Source organism: Sprattus sprattus (genome assembly GCF_963457725.1).
Source record: "Sprattus sprattus genome assembly, chromosome: 10".
NCBI classification, from domain to species: Eukaryota; Metazoa; Chordata; class Actinopteri; order Clupeiformes; family Clupeidae; genus Sprattus; species Sprattus sprattus.
Window position 1 is genome coordinate 25858088 of NC_137908.1, and position 16349 is coordinate 25874436.

The 16349-nt window shown below is 45.0% G+C and overlaps 1 protein-coding gene across 2 annotated transcripts in view; it reads right to left on the reverse strand.

The window, feature by feature from the left end:
• The window catches only part of LOC308371592 (guanine nucleotide-binding protein G(i) subunit alpha-2-like), a 46087-nt gene extending 32041 nt beyond the window's left edge, over positions 1-14046 (reverse strand). Inside the window, exons 1-2 of one of the 2 annotated variants that reach the window (XM_080846556.1) lie at positions 13839-14046; positions 13245-13388 (exon numbers count right to left, since the gene is read on the reverse strand). In XM_080846556.1, the coding sequence (XP_080702682.1) occupies positions 13245-13362 (118 nt within the window). In that variant the 5' untranslated portion in view covers positions 13363-13388; positions 13839-14046. Of the gene's footprint in view, positions 1-13244; positions 13389-13737 lie in introns of both variants that reach the window. The other variant, XM_080846555.1, reaches the window with a different exon arrangement.
• Positions 14047-16349: the final 2303 nt, after the last annotated feature.

Genomic DNA, 16349 nt, shown 5'->3' on the forward strand with positions numbered 1-16349 from the left:
AGTACACAACCAAACCACTGAATCCTTCCTTAAATTACCCCACCCCCCCCCCCCCCCGGAAGAAAAAATGGCCGAAATCTCACTAAAGTCTGCAATCCTTATCATAGCACAGTTAAGCACAACCTGGTAACATTTGGACCTGTCAAAGATGGAAGAGCTTCAAACAGGAGGTGGGTGGGGGTGGGTCATCGTGAACACCACCTCCCACAGACTTTCATGTCTCCATCAGGAGCAGAGCAGATTCAGTCCAACAAGCAGGGCACATTGCAAGGCACGATCACACCAATTACTCCTGCTAAAGCCTTCCATAATCACTGTTATTACGCAACAGCAGGACGCGCAACTAAAGCAGCATTATAGCTGCGGTCATGAAGGGGGTAACATTAGTTTGAAGTTATGGGTTTCATGAGAATGGAAAGCAAACTGCTATTACAACAATAGTGATCCCAGCAGGAGTTATAGGCATTCATAAAAAAGAATATAAAGTAAATAAAAAAAATACAATTTAATTAAAATTTGATTAAAAAGAAAATCCTGACCGATCCCCTTTAAAAGGTATATGGAACTTGAAGATAGTGGCTAACAGAAATGTAGCCTTGTGTTTGCTTTACTCACAGGTCAAACCCAAACTTCACGCACACGCATTAATGCAAAGCACTGGACTTCTACAATTGTGTTATACATGAGGGGTTTAGGGGTCACTACAGCACTGGTAATCACTTTCCCTCACACTCCCGAAAAACCATCAAACTGCAAGTGATACACACACACACACAGATATACACTCACGGAGACACAGACACACACACACACACACACACACACACACACACTGTGGCGTAACCATTTGCTTCAGTATTACAGTGGAATACGTTTTGGCAAGCTGAATACAAAATTAAATATTTTCACTTTAAATGCTGACAAAAGCGTTTGCATCTCTAAAAACCATGACACACACACACACACACACACACACACACACACACACACACACACACACACACACACACACACACACACACACACACACACACACACACACACACACACACACACACACACACACACACACACCCCTTCTGGATGTAGTTCAGGAAATTCATCTGGGAAAGTGCCGTGAGCAGGAATGTGTGAAGGAGTCCTCCTACGCCCACCTTTCCAACCACTCCTAACCAGAAAGGTTCAAACACTCACCACTGCCATCACCACCACGACCCTCTCTCTCACCCCCCCACATCACATCTGCCAATGAGCCTCAAATATGTCACACCTGCTGCAGCAGAGCTCGCCCATCCCACAGCTGGGCCACATGGGCCCACCAACCAGGCGTGAGGCCTAGCACAGAATAACACCAACACAGATAGACCTACAGCTGCTGACTATGAGGCAGCTTTACAGAGTGGACACAGAAGGGAAGGGAGAGAAGGAGAGAGAGGGGGGGGGAGAGACAGAGAGACAGAGAGAGGGAGGGAGAGGGGGAACAACAGAGAGAGGGAGAGAGAGAGGGGGGAGGGGGTAATTATCCCTTTAAAAGTTGCATACTTTCCATACACTGTGCATTGGCTTGTGTGGGAAAGTTGTCAAAGTAGGATACTGAGAATGGATGTCTTGCTAAACAAGTTTTTTTTTTTTCTTTGGAAGTTAAACATGCCTTGCAAGGCGTGTATCAACATTAGCAACATAAACCAAACTCAAGACAGATATCTGCCACTTTTAGCCTACTTCCTGTGTGTATCAAAAGATAATCCCAGGCTGACTAATGGGATAATTATCTTGTAATTCTACATGCCTGTTAACCACTCTTCTCCGGAGGGGTTCCTGACAGCCGGGGGTTTCAACTGCTGATGGAAACTGACTCAGATAGGGGCGTCGCTGGCCCTGATCCGGCCCTGATCCGGTCCAGAGGCAGGTGCTAACTGGAACTGGGTAATGATTTCATTTAAGCCGCCTTGGCAGGCATCAAGGATGGTGACCTTTGGTGTTAACGGCCAAAGAAAGCAAATATTCCTTTGAGTTTACCCAGCTGTAGGCTCGTCTTTCACTTTTACTCATCTACATCAATATTACCACTAGAAACTTGTGTGTGTGTGTTTGTGTGTGTGTGTGCGTGAGCCTGAGTGTGTGTGTATGGAGTGTGTGTGTGTGTGTGTGTGTGTGTGTGTGTGCGTGAGTGTGTGTGTGTGAGAGTGAGAGAGAGAGAGAGAGAGAGAAAGAGAAAGGTAGTGGTGCATGTGAAGAAGACTGAGAAATAAATGTGAAACATGGAAACATGAGGCTAAGCTTTGGCTTCCCAAAGCTTCCCGCTCTTATCGAGGACATGCTTTTTATTGCTGAAGGGAGCAGTTTTAACAAGCAGAGGTGCCTGGAGCCATCAGATATACCCCCAGCCCTCTCTCTGTCCTGCTGGGCCCTGGGCAGAAGACTGCCTGGTCTCCAGTGGAGTCGTGCCACACAGGATGGGCGTGATGGCTTCCTGGTCCCAGGCGGACAAAAGGATAACATTTACTTCAGTTTGACTTGTAACTGCAGTCAGCCAGTGGGAGGAAGCCATGGGTGGGGGGAGGGAGGGAGGAAGAGGTTGGGACAGGATATGACATCACTCCATCTTCTCCACATCAGCTAAAAGAGATGGAAAGGAGGCGTCTCTCTCCGGACTATATATGGTGGTTGGTGGCGAGATTCGAACAAAAACACAAGTCATTCTGGGAAAGGCGTTGATACGTACGGGTAAGGTTTATGGGGTTAACATGCCGTTATGAGTCTATGCATTTATGCGAAGTCAACCGTTACATCACAGAGCTGAACAAAAACATAGACTCGAGATTTGAGATTTGACTTTTAAAAATAGACTGAAAAAAAAGAGGAAAGTTCAGTTAAGAAAACACAAAAGGATGGCAACCTCCACTAAGAGACCCTTCTACTGCTGCTCGCACAGAAACAAGGGCCCTCTGGAAACCCTGACTTTACTCAGTGGAGTTTGGATACTTTTGGACGAGGAAGAAAGCACTCCAATGGAGCCCACAGAACCTTGGAGTGAAAAAGCAGATTGTGAATAAACAGCTTTAATGTGGCAGGCCCCTTTACAAAAAAGGTTTAGCAGGTTAGCTGTGCAAAAAAAGTCCCATCACCTTAACCACAGTCAAACCCTTTAATCTATCAGCTAAATCCTGTCGAGATAACGGTGAAAGGTATAGCTGAATGAAAAAAAAATTACAAGCTGAAATGTTGTGTCGTCACACATAAATACAGTTCAGATTTTGATGAACCTCTTCTGGCTACAGGTGGGCCACAGGTGGGCCACAGGTGGGCCACTGGAGGACGCGAGTCCAGGCGACAGCATGGCGAAGGCTTACTGGTGGGAGAGCAGACCACAAGGGCTGGGCTGGGGAAATGTGAGCTCTACAGGAGATGGGAGGGGAGGGTTCCTGGGAGCCTTATCAGGAAACTGATCAGTACTCTCTCTGCCCTGGTCTACTGGGATAGTAAACGCCCCCGTAACACACACATACAAACACACACACAGACACACAAACACATCCCTTTGGCTTGGATTCATTTCCAGTAAGGCTGTCAGGGCTATCTGACGTCATTCCAAACTCCCAACCCCTCCTGCTCCGAGTACCTCAGAGGGAAGCAAAGGGAGGCTGGACCATGAAGACATTCATTCAGTGTTTCGTTATTGTATAGAATATTACTATACTTGAGCTTCATCATGCGTAAAGTTAGTTTTTCTTCAAAGCAAAACCCACCTTGAGGTCAAGCTCACAGCAACACTGCTACTGACCCAACACTATTACAGTTCAATTACTAAAATCACTACAGGCGGGAGATAAAAACGGCACAATATTATATCAATACAGCAGCAGCAAGTACTGCGATCTGTATTGATTTAATATTATTATTTTAATTTTTACGTTGATACATCTGTCTACTCAATGTGACAAAATTGCTTCTGAAGTCCGCAAGATGGTGCAAGTCCTCGTTCCTCTCTTACGCCACCACAGAAATTGGGAAGGAAGTCGGAGTTGAGAACAAATTTACCGTGCCAAGATGGCTGCAGAGACTGCCAGTATACCAAAGGTTGTATGTGGGAGAAATAAATCGTAATGTATTGCAGAATTGAATCACAATACTTGTATCGTAAAATGTAAAGAATCGCACAATGATAATAATCATACCATGGCCCAAATATCATGATAGTATCATAGCGTCATCTCTGTGGCCATTCCCACACCTCTACAAATCACACACACTGGGCCTCTTAAGCAACATCATATGAGGATGATTCTACCTTTAATGAGAAAGACCAAATGAGGCTATGAGCGATGAAGACTTCACTCACATCATACATCACCTCACGCCAACGCCACTACTCCTGTCACTATGAAAACAGACCCCAGCACAAGAGCTGATGTGAGAGACATTCTGAAGAGAACACAGTGGGGGAGGCCCTTACATCTCAAAGACATGGAGCCCCAGCACAAAGCAGCACTCTCCTCCTTCCCCCTCACTATTTTTCATCCTCCTCATCTTTTCTTTTTCTCCTTCCTCATCTTTCCGTCCCCAACCATCTTTATTTATTCTCTGAGCCCCTGCGGGTGACTGAGGGGACACTGGCGTCACATACGGTGGTGCTATCTGCCCTGGCAGGAAATGAACAGAAACCTATTCATGTGTAGAGGAAGTGTAGTGAACTCATTAGTCGCCGAGGGCTGTCCAGTGTCCAGGAGTCCCAAGGCATCTTGGGAGCATGAAAGCAATCTGATGAGGTGAACTCTGACCTCAAACGTGTTGCTCTGAAGTCACAATTGCTGTCTGTGTGTGTGTGTGTGTGTGTGTGTGTGTTTGTGTGTGTACTTTACTCAATTGCTGCTGGCTAGATGTATTAGCGTACTTAACTAACCGATGCCTGAAGTGGACAAGCGTCTCTGGCTGCTCCTGAGGCCTCTGTGTGACAGCAGAGTGAACCAGAGACTCTCACTGTGCAGATCTGTCGCTTACACACACAGATAAACAAATAAAAACAAATAAAAAACAAAAACCCCACTAAAAATCACAGACCAACCCTGACCGCTGAAGTTCAGGCCAAGCGCATACACACACACACACACACACACACACACACACACACACACACACACACACACACACACACACACACACACCATACCCCACTTTTTTTGCCCTCACATTCAGTCCAACACATTAAGACACAGCCATGGTAGTACTGAAAGATTATTGTTTTTGTTGGAGGGGCAGCATCATCAGGTGCAGTCAATTCAGCTCTCATCATGTCGAAAAAACTAGAACACAATATGAATACCATCCAATCCTATTCAAACTCACGGAACGCTGGTTCCAGTGAAGGGACATATGCTTGGAGGCCGAAAGTTGAAGCCATGACCTTGGCACGAACCAGTGCTGTGCTCACCAACAGAACAGGAAGCAGTCACAGAGTCACTGCACTAACAGGCTGCCTAAAGTCCAAAACGTCAGCCCTGGAGCAACAGGGAGAGAAAAAAAAACCCTCCCGGTTAAAAACCACTTTGAGTGCTGCTGACAGAGCAAAAACAGTACTAACAAGACAAGGTAACGTGAAGGTGTTAAATGGAGAGGGTCCAGAAAGCCATCAAAAGAGAGAAAAAAAAACTACACTTTTCATGAAAGAGCCTTTATTAATGTATAATAAGTAATGTATAATTAAGCCTTTATTATGTTGAGGCAACAGGTTAAGACGTTCCAGCGCATTTTGGTTATTGCCTTCTGCAGAGACTGAGCGAAAGCAATAGCCAAGACGCTTTTAAAATGTTGCCATAACACAGCCATGTTTTAATAAAGGGTTTTTATGAAGAGAGCCATGGAGTTTAAAAAAAACCCTCCCTGCTGGAAAGGAAAGAATTCCAGAGAATAAAAAGAGGTGGGGGGAGGGCCCTTTGGCTGGGGTGGGTATCTAGGCAGGCCTAGGTCCCTCAAGGTCCCTATGAACTGGTGAGATATGCAGACGTTTAAGGCAGTAGATTTCTGCCCCCCACCCCCATGCCTACGGGTCCCTGGAGTGGTATGTGCCAGACCACTACTCAGTTCGCCCCATTCGGAGAGGCCAGTGAATAGTTCTCTTTCAGTGCGGGATGAATAGTTTCTGATGAAAAGCTCCCACATCGCCCTCCAGGTTCCTGTGTGCCTGGGCCGACTGGTCGCCTCTCCTCGTCTCTTTCTCAACCAAATTGGAGGGATTAGTGGACTGATTCTCTGTCCACCACTTCCTCTAGGGTGCGTGAGTCGAACCATTTAGAGGGGAAAGAGAAAAAGGGGAAAGGGGGGGGGGGGGGGGGGGGGAGCAGGCTGAAGAAACAAATCTAGAACACACACACACACACACACACACACACACACACAGATGTGTTTGTTAAGGTCATACAGGGAAGTCTCAGCCAGGATGAGGGACAGAGGGATCGGCCCAATCAGCACTCTGTAATTATGTCTGAACCCCCATTGCTGCAGCTATTGCTGCAGCTCAGGCACTGCCATGCATGCTGTTACAACACGCTGTTTCAAATGGGAAAAAAACCTCAAAACAAACAAACAACTCAAAGGAAACTGTGTCATTGTACTTATTCTGCTACGCATGATCTAATATCGTTATTATCATTTAATAACGCTGCTTGTGACTGATGCAACCTGACTGTCTACATGTTACCCAACAGCTGTGGAAGAACAATACGCACCCATGTGAGGATTATATGTGAAGTCTATACAAAAACTGGACACACACACACACACACACACACACACACACACACAGTTTTGCTTATTTCCAGGCTGACTGCAGCACATCTTGTTTACATAACAGGACCCAGGCACTGAATGACCTCCTCGGAAATTCACACTGTTCTAATCTTTACAGAGTGGCATGGGGGACACTTGAAAGGAGCAAGAAACACTTGCCCATCACAGTGAAGTATCACAGGTTAATCGTCCATCTGCACAGTGGCGAGAGAAAGGCATGGTGTAAATATCAATGTTAAACAGTAAACAAGCAGACTTATTCATCGGCAGACCTGCCAATTGTAAAGGAGCGCAGCCACTAATAGAGTCAAGCAGTGGACATTGTAATCAATACTGTGTGTGTGTGTGTGTGTGTGTGTGTGTGTGTGTGTGTGTGTGTGTGTGTGTGTGTGTGTGTCGAAAATCAAAGGGATATTCCTCATTGCAATAATATTTCTTTGCTTCTCCGAGTACCAAAATAAGGCTTCCAATATTGTACAGCTGGACCCATTTGTTTCCAGCACACCATCATAACATGGCCACTTATTAACCTGTAGAATAGGGAATTCCCTTCAGGGTCTCCGTTCATGCCCTATTACTAAGAATCATTCTCTCTTCTCTCCGAAAAAACAGACCACCCTTCACTGCTCAAGCATGGAGCCTAAGCACCACAAGGCCCATTTGCCCAATAACCCCTCCATTCTCTGAGGCACAGACTAGTGTTGGCTTTCAAATCACTGGCCTAATGGGATCAGTCTTTAATATGTCCTCTAATGAGAGCAGTTAAATGAGAAGAGAGAGGGGAGCTTATCTACAGCGAGTATGTAGTCACGCTTATGGAAGTGAAGGTCATCCAGACCTTGCTCAGGGGAGCAAAATCAAAGGTTCATGCACAACTGACAATTAAGCTTTCCTAGAAGTCATGCTGCACATTGTGCTCCGTCAGTGCGTGAGCGGGTATCGTTTTACACACAAATCACACACTCAAATTCAGATTGACCAAATTCCAAAAGTGTATGCTGATCAGAAATGGACAACCGCTCTGGCCCCAGCTTCTACCCCCGGGCGCCCACCAGGCCAGGCGTGTAGCTGTCCGCCCAGCGTCAGGCCGTCTCGCCTTCACTGACAAGCAGAGGAGGAGGCAATTACAGCCTGAGGTCAGTCTCTGCATCCGGGGGTGCTGATCACCTCTCCGCCTCAAACTGCTTGCTTGCTTACTCGCTCGCTGTTGGTGGTAACGATAGAGAGAGAGAGAGAGAGAAACCCGATTATAAGCTACCACCGAGGAAAACACAGAGCATGGCCGTCACCTTCCCCATGTCACAGATTGTCAACTTTTCGCCCACACCTTCGAGAAGCTTGGAACGTGAACCCGGCCACACCCTTCCTCTCCATCCTACTTGAAGCAGCTATTAAGAATCAATGTGAATGCAGGTGTGTTCATACGCGTCACCACATCCTATGCTCCATGAAGGACTCCTCGGTCACTTAACACCGCTGCACTCGACTGTCAACACACTGGAAATGTAGCAAGGGTGGTGCATGGAGCCAAGCTGAGGTCAGTCCGGAGGAAAACATTTTCATTACACACACTCCCAAGCAAATCACCGCAAATTCTCAGTACAAATAGCCTGAATGCCTAAGTGAGTGAGTCTTTGTGTGCGTGAGAGAGCGCAATGTGTGTCAATGTGCACAGATGGGTGTATAATGTATAATGCACATATGAGTGTGTTTTACCAAATTACTTCACTCTTCACCCTTGCAAGTTGTACAAAGAGCAAAACTTGCGCGGGGCATCGAGGGACTCGTCATGTTAGCTTTGCCAGGCAGGCAGACAGGCAGGCAGGCAGACAGGCAGACAGGCAGACAGACAGACAGACAGACAGACAGACAGACAGACAGACAGACAGACAGACAGACAGACAGACAGACAGACAGACAGACAGACAGACAGACAGACAGACAGGCAGACAGACAGGCAGACAGGCAGACAGACAGGCAGCTTGAAGCCTCTAACGGGCAGAGAGAAGCGGAGTCTTCACCGTTCAGTTTCTGTCACTATCCTGTCACAGCAGTGACTGAGGCGCAGTCAAGGATGATCACCCAAGACTTACTAGCACAAAAACACCCTGAGACACAAACACACACACACACACACACACACATGCTTGCACACTCACACAGACACATTTTCTCAAACAAAGGCCAGTCTCCAGGAAACTACACCATCTTTCAAGTCTTTCATTCTGATACCTGTGCATCCATCTCTCCTTTTCATTACTCTCATCACACACGTCTGATGAAAACTATCAATAAAATATACAGCGCCGGTGGAACACTCATGTTGACCTTGTTTTGTTTTATATGATTCATTCAGATAATAATGCCATGATCTCCAGTGCCAAAACCCAAAAGAACATCAGTTCTGCAAATCCAGAGTGAGTGCATTAGGAAGAGACAGGAGTGAAGTCAGCTTAGCAGTACAGTTAAGGCACTGGAATGTTGAGCCATGTTCAGAGAGAGGGAGAGAGAGAGGGAGAGAGAGAGAGAGAGAGAGAGAGAGAGACAGAGAGAGAGAGACAGAAAGAGAGAGACAGAAAGAGAGAGAGGGAGAGCGAGAGAGAGGGATAGAGGGAGAAAAATACAGTGAGGTAAAGACAGTGAGTGAGAGAGGGAGGAGGAGAGCAAGAGTGAGTGAAAAAGAAAGGCAGGGGGAGAGAGGGAGAGAGCTACAGAGGGAGGAAACTGCCAAGGGAAATTTCCATCTCAGCTGAAGTGAAAAAAGAGGGCGGTTAGAAAAATCGAAAAACAGACTCAAATAAACGGTGTGAGTGGTAGAATTCACTGGAGTACAAGCCCCTGTGGGGGATTACACTCAGTGCAAAGTTCAAAAACATCCACCAAACCAAAAAAAGGGGGGGGGGAGTGAGAGAGAGAGAGAGGAAAGGGAGACTGTATGGGGTAGAGGGTGTGTTACAGTGCATATATGCATGCCCCATACAACAACAAAACCTCCAGACTTAATTTTTTTCCTTATTTCACCCTCTAGAGTCTAGACTAACACATACACTTCCCGAAATTTGTCTCAAAGCCCATCGTCTGTCTAAGCTGAACAGACCACTCTCTTTTGAATTGTGCTTTAGGATAGCGCAGTAGGAAAGGCCGTTCCTGAGTTCCTAACCAACTGCAGCTCTCTCTCTCATCTTTTTATTGTGCACTAGGAGTGCAAGCGTTTGGATGTGTCTCAGCTGTGCGCCAGGTTTCCACGGTAGCAGAAGGCCCTTTAACAAGGCTCCTCGCAGGCCCCATGGAAAAAGGCCCTCAGAGCAGACCTTGCACTTATTTCACCATGAGCCACACGGCTCGCTGGACACACTTACACTGGAAGGCCAAGAAACAAAGGGGGGGGGGGGGGAAAGACCTGAAGTGGAGTTATGCCTTATGTTCAAATACAGTGAATGAGTTATTTAAGAACACAAGCTTGCAGGGTCATTGGAATCCATATGCAATGGAGCTAATGCAACGCCTCTGCTTCTGTCTGTGATGAAAAGCATTAGCATTCTCCTTTACAATTATTTATTCACAGATTCTATATATACCATATAAGAAAGGTCGATAAAGTTCGTAGTGGATAACTCCACTCCACATCTCTGCAATATGTTCTGACAGTCTGTTCCTCTTTGTATGAAAAAGGTCTTATGTCAAAAGCACATCAGCATAAAGCTTAAAGGGGTTGAAATCTGCTTTATAAATCACTCCTACGCCAATCCCCCCCTCCCTCCCGAGGACACGCTCATTAACTGATTACAAACCACATCAGCGAACAACAAAGTAATTAGGGCTGCACACAGGAGCGCATCAGTGGAGAGTTTACACTGTCAACTTTGACAGCGCAGGCCAACATCCATGGCCCGAGCGCGCTCTCCCTTTACTGTGTTTGCATTGTCAGACGGCGTACTGGAGCCCAAATCAATGACTGGGCAAACTCTGCCCTTCCCGAGAGGTGAGAGCGCTTTCCTTAAAAGTCTCTGCGTTTTAAATGCCAAGCCGATACGACCACCGGCTGCCCCGTGTTCCCAGAAATGGCGGCCATTATGTCGCGAGAAAAACAAAATGCCAGCGCAGGTCTAAAGAGATACGCAGTAGCGTGCCGGCGCTGGGTAGACAAGATACACAAGGACACAAGGGATTGAGGCAAGACGTAGCATTCATCATCGTGGTGGTTGGGAATCATGCCTGATGATTGCAGGGGGAACTCCGACAGGCAGATATCCTTCCCTGTGGCGAGCTTTGAAGTCTGGCCGAGGCCAAGCGTAGAATCCGCACCTCTGCGCTGCAGACTCGGCTGGAAGCCATCAAAGGAGGAACAAGTTGTTTGCATCATCAGATTCATGCCCATTACACATAAATAACAGTGCAGCACCGTCCGGGGTATTAGGACTTCTCTGACCTACAGGAGACTGCATGCACGCGGCGTTGCAGTAAGACATGCATTCTGCACAGACTCAATGCAGACACAAAGCAGGACCCTGCCCATTAGTGTGTGTATGGAGCATTGTTAGTTCTGAGGTGGACACCAGTAATTACTCTATTATCTTGGAGAGAAGAAACATGACTGATGCAGTGGAGCTTTGACTACACATGCTCAACCTAATTATTTTTTCAATTTGCGATGAGTAACTGTGAACAGGAGCCATTACGGCTCGGGCGACTGTCCTCCATCATCAAGCGGTGGCCTTTACGTAACCTAGGTGAAGGTATTGTTTACATAACAGTGCATTAAGCGCCGATTACTATCATCAGGCCCCTTTGGCCGGGGGCAGCAGTTCACCAAACGAGTTAAGAATTCCTCTCTTCAATTCCTTTTATTGTGTCAGGGGCAAAACAGCGTCCAAAAACAGTCCTCCACAATACAAAGCTGTGTGTGTGTGTGTGTGTGTGTGTGTGTGTGTGTGTTCATCCTTTGCCAAAATGTAGTTATAACATTTACTCTTGGCCTGCACAGTTGGCCTGGCTTTCTAGTTGGCCCCAGTGCTTACTCAGATCTCTCCCAACAGGAGCTCTATGTTTCTGTCAAAACAGCATCACGATGGAGGCCAAAGTGCAGTGTCTGTGTGTTTTGTGTGTGTATGTCTGTGTGTGTGTGTTTGTAACACTGTTGCTCTTTCCACTGCCCAAAACAGGACACAAAGCAGGACAACAAGCAACCCTGTTCAAAATGTTTCCCAGGCAAAACACCTACAGAGTTGGACAGACAGAGAGAGACAGAGTTGCCCAGCATGTGGCTAGTCTCTACAGTGCCCAGTCAACCATGCTTTCCCACATGTCCGGGTTAATGGCTGAATTAGTCTAGCTGCAAAAAGCCTCATAGCAGAACGAGGCTCCAATCCCTAGGTATGTGGCTGAGGCATGTTCTACTGGATTCACAGTAATGGAGATGGACACCAACCAATTGGGTTTAAAAATAATACCAAAGAGAAAGCTGCTTACTATAGCCCTACTCAGTCTGTTTCAACAATGGCCTTGTGAAAATAATACATCAGCCATGTTAGCACACACGACAGTGACAGTTAGATCACACAAGTAAGACTGCACCCAGCTGTGAGCACATCGCTGTACTGTACCCTACCATTTCCCAAACTCATGATTTATAGAAGCATTAAGAAAGACGAGAATCATTTGGTATACTAGGGAATAACGTAGCCTATGACAGGGAAGCTTAGGGAATGTTGCTGACACTGGTTGGTAAAACAGCTGGAGGCTGCACAGAAAGGATTGACCAAGATTACTCCACTATGTCAACATATGATGGGGTGACACAACACTACACAAATAACCTTGAAACTGCTGTGAATTTCACAGCTTTGACAGTAAGCAATAAGATAAATACTTAGCATTTCAAGAAGGTGGTGTTAAACCCTGCAGTTGACAGAATAGCATCTCATAAAGGTTGTAACATTTTGTGGATTAAGCATAAAATGGCGTGTTTATAGGCCTATGGTTGTATATGCAAAACTACGTGGTTGAGTTTAAGAATGTCATGCGTTTTAGAAACGAAATGTTTAATGCCTCTTTCAAACGTTTCAAGGCTTCCTGATTCTCACCATTCACTCACCTGTACGCCAACATAGAATAATCTAGGAGAGGCTCTTCAAGAAATAGTCAATAATGACTGATGTTAGAGCATGACTGTTGAAGAGCTTTGATGAGAGAGGGAAAGAATTTTTTATGTAGGCCATTAAAGAACAGCCTTACTTCAACGAGTCAATGACACCCAAACGTCATAAGAGCTTCATTCATTTCGTGCGTGGTGCATGTAATATGATCAATCACAATAACAAAGTAACAAGACAACATCTCTCCTCGACCTCCCTACACCTCACACACGTCTGGCACAGAAGGTGGTTAAGAACGTGGGGATAGGAGAGGGTGACCCAACTGTGTTGCTAATGCACGTGTAAAAAGGAAGGCTTGCTTACCCAAGAGCAGCAGTTTCACTTCCTTAGCTGCCTTCTCCCCATCCTCGCGAAGACTTTTGTCAATGGTTTTGGATCTTTCGGCGGCTGCCTTGTCCTCCTGACTGACAGTACAGCCCATGGTTCCGAGTGCACGCTTCAGGGCGCCTGATGTTTGTGACAGGATTGAAGAAACGGGGAAGTGAGGCCACTGTGGGCTGAATTCGTCAGGCAATGGTACAATACTTGTTAAATCAAAAGCACTGTTCCGTGACTAATCGTCCTGTAAACTTGCAACTTCCTCTTTCAGTGAAAACACTTCAAAATTAGCCAATGTAAAGTCAGCTGTCGTTTAAACGATTAAGTTTAATAATCTAGCTAACCTATGAAGGCATCCAAGATTGTTCAGGGTGTATCCCAGAACGAATAGTCAATTAATATTCCGGAGATGTAGCCTATCACGATTAAAAAATACTGTGGTGCAATTATGGCTCATCCAGGGCGAAATGGAGCTCACCAGCTGCTGGGTTTGTCATCACGGGAAGAAAACACTTCTGAAAATACTTCTAAAAACACATCAACAAATCCAAAAAAGTTCCCCAAATATCCAAGACCAACCTCTTGCGTGCAGCAGGTACAGCAACAAAATTGGCTACCGAAGTTCGGTGTGGAAGACTCGACTGGTTAAAATCAGATGTCAAACCGCAAGAAAAATCTCTCCACGACCCTGTGGATAAATTACTGGGGGCTTGGTATACCGTTCAGTCCCCCGTTTTCAACCGCTTCAGCTTACGCCGTTAGGTAGCTAATTTATTTAAACTCGTTGTAATTTATTTCTGTATTTTCGGGGCTGCCACGCCACACCCGAAGTTCCTCTCCGCTAGAAAAGCTGAGGACAGTTTAGTAAGCTTCTGGCTCGCGAACTGCCAGCCCTCCGCTACAACGCCCACTTTCTTTGGCTTGATGGGAAATGTATGCTTGTCAGTTGAACGCGAAGGAGATTATTTCCCATAATATAAAATACATCTTAAACAACACAGCCCATCTGAGCAAAATAATATAACCATGTTTCTGTGTGGAAAAAGACAATGAACGAAAACACTGTAGTTATTTTAGGCCTAATTGTAAAAGTCCCTTTGAAATTGGCAACATTGTGGGCCTATCATTGATATTTTACATTTTACTTCTTCACACGCTAAGCAGGATCCTTATGCCCCTAAGTTGATCAGGTAATTCTCATGTGCTTCTTTTCCATAAATAGTCACACAAGCATGTTAATATGCCGCAGAACCTCCAATTATGGACCTTTTTTCTCACACATGTCAGACGGCAGATGTCAACACGCACGCTTTGGAGAGATATTATGCAAACTTGCCTGTCATTAGCCCAACAGTTATTTTATCTAACGTCAACATCACACCAAAGAACTTACACTAATAAGTCGTGATTCACATCGGTCCTTTCGTTGCAACATCAGCACCAAATCAGCATGCAGCAGCACAGCTCTCCGACATTTTTCAATAAATCAGTTATCATAAAAATATATACAAAGGTATGAGGAACACAATGAGTAAAACGAGAACAACAAGAAGAAAACGGGGTAGGTTACATATGCATTTAAATTTAGATGACACATTTTTAGAAATGTTCTATGAGCTTCCAATTTGGCAGTGAGATTCAACTTTTGTGATGTGATGAATTCTGATCCGTATGAAGAGTTATACTATGTAAACTTCTACTTGTCACACATGCTACTGGTAATAGCCTGTATTACCTACTCTTTGGTTACCCTTTGCTTCCCGTGCTCAAAACGGAGGCAGGACATTTTAGTTATAGCTCAACAGTGCCACCACGTGGACTTTTAAAGGCACAATAATAATAACGAAGAATGACTGAAGAAGCCTACATTACAAGATCAATGTTGAATTCTGTTAGGACGGTTATTATTTAAGCAATCTACTATATTATCACGGATTTTATTGATTTAAAGGACTTCTGTTCCATCAAACAATCCTACATATTTTATATGCAGGAATGGCAGTGGCATGGTGTACTGCATGCTAAATGATAGAATGTGTGAATCTAACATCAAGACAGAAAATTCACACTTTTTGTATTTTCTTTCAAGGCTATTTTAATATCAGATGAAGAGTGTGAAAAAACAAGATGTAGTAGAAGAAAAAGACATCACTGATCCCCAGGGGTCATGGCAAACCAATCATTTATTTACTGGAATATTTTTTATTTGTTAATTGGCATAAAACAAATTACATTAAATATCTTGACTATTTGTATTCCCTGGCATACAAGGTTTTACCACAAGAGAAATCCAACTGAAATAATTAGTGACATCCACATTTATGAACTTTTAAACACAGAACAACAACAAACAAGTATATCAATATAATCACAACAACATACCAGATTTCATTAATAACTTCTCAAACATTTGGAGGAGACCTCCATCAATTAAGATAACCCTTTTGACCTGTGGAGTACATCAGCGACAAAAATTGCAATATATAAACATTTTCAAGATGGAGGGTACAACTCAGACTCGTTAGTTCCTGACTAATTAGCTGTGTAGGCAGGGGACACCTGGGAGATCTATTTAAGCCACGGTGACAGGGGAACAGATGAGTGCCCTCCGCTGGTGGCATGTGGGCGAGGAGCACCATGTGTTTTTATATAAACAGTCACACTTTACAGCTTCCTTCCTCCCTTAGGAGCTCCACTTAACACTGCTGCTGTAGTCTCACTGACTTTGCCGTTTTAGACAGGGGAGCCCAGTTTAGTTAGCCCAGTATGGATAGATGGTTAAATAACAATGGGGCTATACTATAGTTTAAGTCTTTACAAAATATATTGGTTCATTTAAAAACATACAACTTGTCATGGTACCGCTTCAGGTGAATGACGTCTGTGTTGACCTATAAGTATAAGTATTGCCAAGCATATTGCCTGCAGGGAGTGACTGTCAATAAGTTGACCGTACATCATCATCACCATCAACCTAAACTTTGCATTATATGTGGATTATATGGTGTATTTGATGTACATATCGTTTTGGTTTTGTTAATGATCATCTGTGTGATGTGTAGGTACTTCTGAACAATGAATATGATCAGG